Genomic DNA, 2,704 nt, shown 5'->3' on the forward strand with positions numbered 1-2,704 from the left:
GAGCAGGACTTCTCCGTTGTCTTTCTGCAGCTGTTCGGAGCGATCAACTGAGAGGAGTGCTTTAACCTTGGCTACCTAAGCGCGGCAAGCACAAGCGAAAGGATTTTTGTTGCACTGCTGTCCACAGTGTTGCCACGAAGTTAACTGCAAGGATATCAGAGTCGACTTTACCTCCACGCATATGAGGCAGAGATCATTTTGCAAAATTCCACCTTGAAACCCTGTCCGGTTAGCAAAACTCGATTATTTCTTGCGCCGTTGATCCGTTTCAAAAAGTGAAGGAAGACTTTGGGGATTCTGTGTTTGACACTAACCGTTTGGAGAAGATACGCAGCTTTATCACATGGCTATTTTTCATAACTTCTTTCGCATTGTCGTGCTTTTTTAGATTCATGTTTGGTCATTGAAACCTCCATTCAATGTCTGCAATAGTGCGTAATGTTCTCATTCGTACTTTATATTCAAGGTTATTTTGGACTATTTTGGCACTTGATTTGCGCTGAGGAAAAAGGCTTATTGTTTGCCAAAACATTTTGGTCGTCTTAACACAATGGACATGGGCACAGTGGAACGGCATTCAACAAATGCATGGACTCTGGAAAACTCATCCTTCAATGTCTTTGTCAATGCATCTCCACCCGTCCCTTACGCGGAACAATCTGAATCGTTTAACGATGTTTTCATAACATCTTTAATAGGGACGGTTCTAACTGGTATGTGTTTGCTCGGCGTTGTTGGGAATGTGTATACCCTGGTCGTTATGAACATATCTGTCCGAGTGACAGGATCTATGTATGTCTACATTGTCAACCTGGCTCTAGCGGATCTTCTATACCTCTTTACCATTCCCTTCGTAGTTTGTACATATTTTGCAAAGGACTGGTACTTTGGGGACATTGGATGCCGGATTGTTTTCAGTCTGGACTTCCTCACCATGCACGCCAGCATCTTTATTCTGACAATCATGAGTACGGAGAGGTACCTGGCGGTCGTCAACCCGTTGGACACGTTCGGGAGATCCAGAAGTTACCGGCGGATGGTCACCTGTGTGGTGTGGGTAGTGTCGTTCCTGTTAGCAATGCCTACTATGATTATGATAGACCTGAAAAGTACCGTCGACAAAAAGGGGGTTCTGAAACGAATGTGCCACCCAACCTGGCAGATTAGTGCCTACAAAGTTTACCTGACTGTTTTGTTTAACACCTGCATCCTGGCTCCTGGACTCATCATTGGCTGTTTGTACCTGAAATTAGCAAGAACCTACTGGGTGTCACAGACTACGGTTCTCACCTCTGAGGGTGTGACCAGTTGCCCCAAGCAGAAGGTACTTTACATGATCTTCAGTATTGTTCTAACTTACTGGGCATGCTTCTTACCCTTTTGGTTGTGGCAGTTACTCAGTATATACTACTTTGGAAATGGAGATCTCTCTCATAGGACAATGGTATATGTAAACTTCATTGTGACCTGTTTGGCCTACAGTAATAGTTGTATCAACCCGTTTCTGTACACACTATTGACAAAAAATTATCAGGAGTATGTGCGGGATCGGCAAAAGCGAGGAATGGGATTCAGACGGAAGTTCAGGCATTCATCGCAGAGGTCCGTGTCCTCAGCAAGTCATCAGTTTACCAATACTATGACCCTCACTCCTCAAAATGGCGATCCAGATGCACACAGCAAACTCTGATATAATTAGCTTACAGCCAGGGTAGTCTATTCCCTATTGCTATATTGGCTTATAATTTGTGGTTTCTTAATATATACAATTGTGAAATTGCTGCTGGATGAAAAAAAAATCTTATCAGAGGTATTTCAATTTGAACACACAGATCGAAGGTCTGCGGATGAAGTGCATTGGCTCATACTGGTTGAGCATAGAGAATATATGAAAATGTCAAGAACAAGTCTGAGATGCTTTGGAGAATAAGATTAAATTCTTAAAGATTTTGTTTTTTATTTGGAATGTCTTTCACCCCCTGTCTCGTCAAGCTACGATGGTATGTTTTCCTGGCAAAAGAAGGAGAAGGGGATATATTTCACATGGTATTTATTTATCTGTTGTGGTCTTGTACTCAGTGCTCTGCTCTGAAAAACGTGTATTTTGTCAGTAGAAATAAAATTAAGATTAAATATTGTCTATTTATGGCATGAACAAAAGCTGTTTTGGAGACCAACACACAGACAACCTCATCTTGCAGTAAATGTGTATTGTTTATCTGATTATGTATTCAACGAAAGATCTTAAGATTATTGATCTCTCCCTAATTTTGTTGTTGCTATCAATATTTTGATTACTGTGGCGTTGTGTGATAATTATCTGCTGTATTTTAGGAGTGGTTTGAGATCCATTTCTCTTTAATTCACTGAGATATTGTAGGATTACATCAGCCAAACATTTAAGTGTTAAGTGTCAGATTAGTAAAGAAAGTAGAGTAGGGGACGAAAAGTATTTGGATGAGTCACAACATGGTATGTGATTACCTCTGTAAAGGTTTTGTGTATTGTTGACAAAACACCAAAGTGGTTTCTTACCATGCTTGTTACTGTATGTGCAGTATTTTCAAAAGACCTGTAAGAATTCTGTACTTTGTTATTTGCATGCATTTGTGTAACTCAGTTGTTTTGATTGTACTCTCAGCAGAACAAAAATAACAGAATGTACAAATCACTTAATAAATGTTTACACTATTGCAGCACGATA

The 2,704-nt window shown here is 40.4% G+C and overlaps 1 protein-coding gene across 1 annotated transcript; it reads left to right on the forward strand.

Annotated features, from left to right (window-relative positions):
* Positions 1–2,704, forward strand: LOC122129505 (urotensin-2 receptor). The gene has a single exon (XM_042704428.1). The coding sequence runs from the start codon at positions 551–553 to the stop codon at positions 1,688–1,690; it is 1,140 nt and encodes a 379-aa protein (XP_042560362.1). The 5' UTR covers positions 1–550; the 3' UTR covers positions 1,691–2,704.

Source organism: Clupea harengus, unplaced genomic scaffold, assembly GCF_900700415.2.
Source record: "Clupea harengus unplaced genomic scaffold, Ch_v2.0.2, whole genome shotgun sequence".
Classification (NCBI taxonomy): domain Eukaryota; kingdom Metazoa; phylum Chordata; class Actinopteri; order Clupeiformes; family Clupeidae; genus Clupea; species Clupea harengus.

Excerpts from the sequence above, each read along its gene's own strand:
- LOC122129505 (XM_042704428.1), top strand. The coding sequence starts at position 551 with ATGGACATGGGCACAGTGGAACGGCATTCAACAAATGCATGGACTCTG.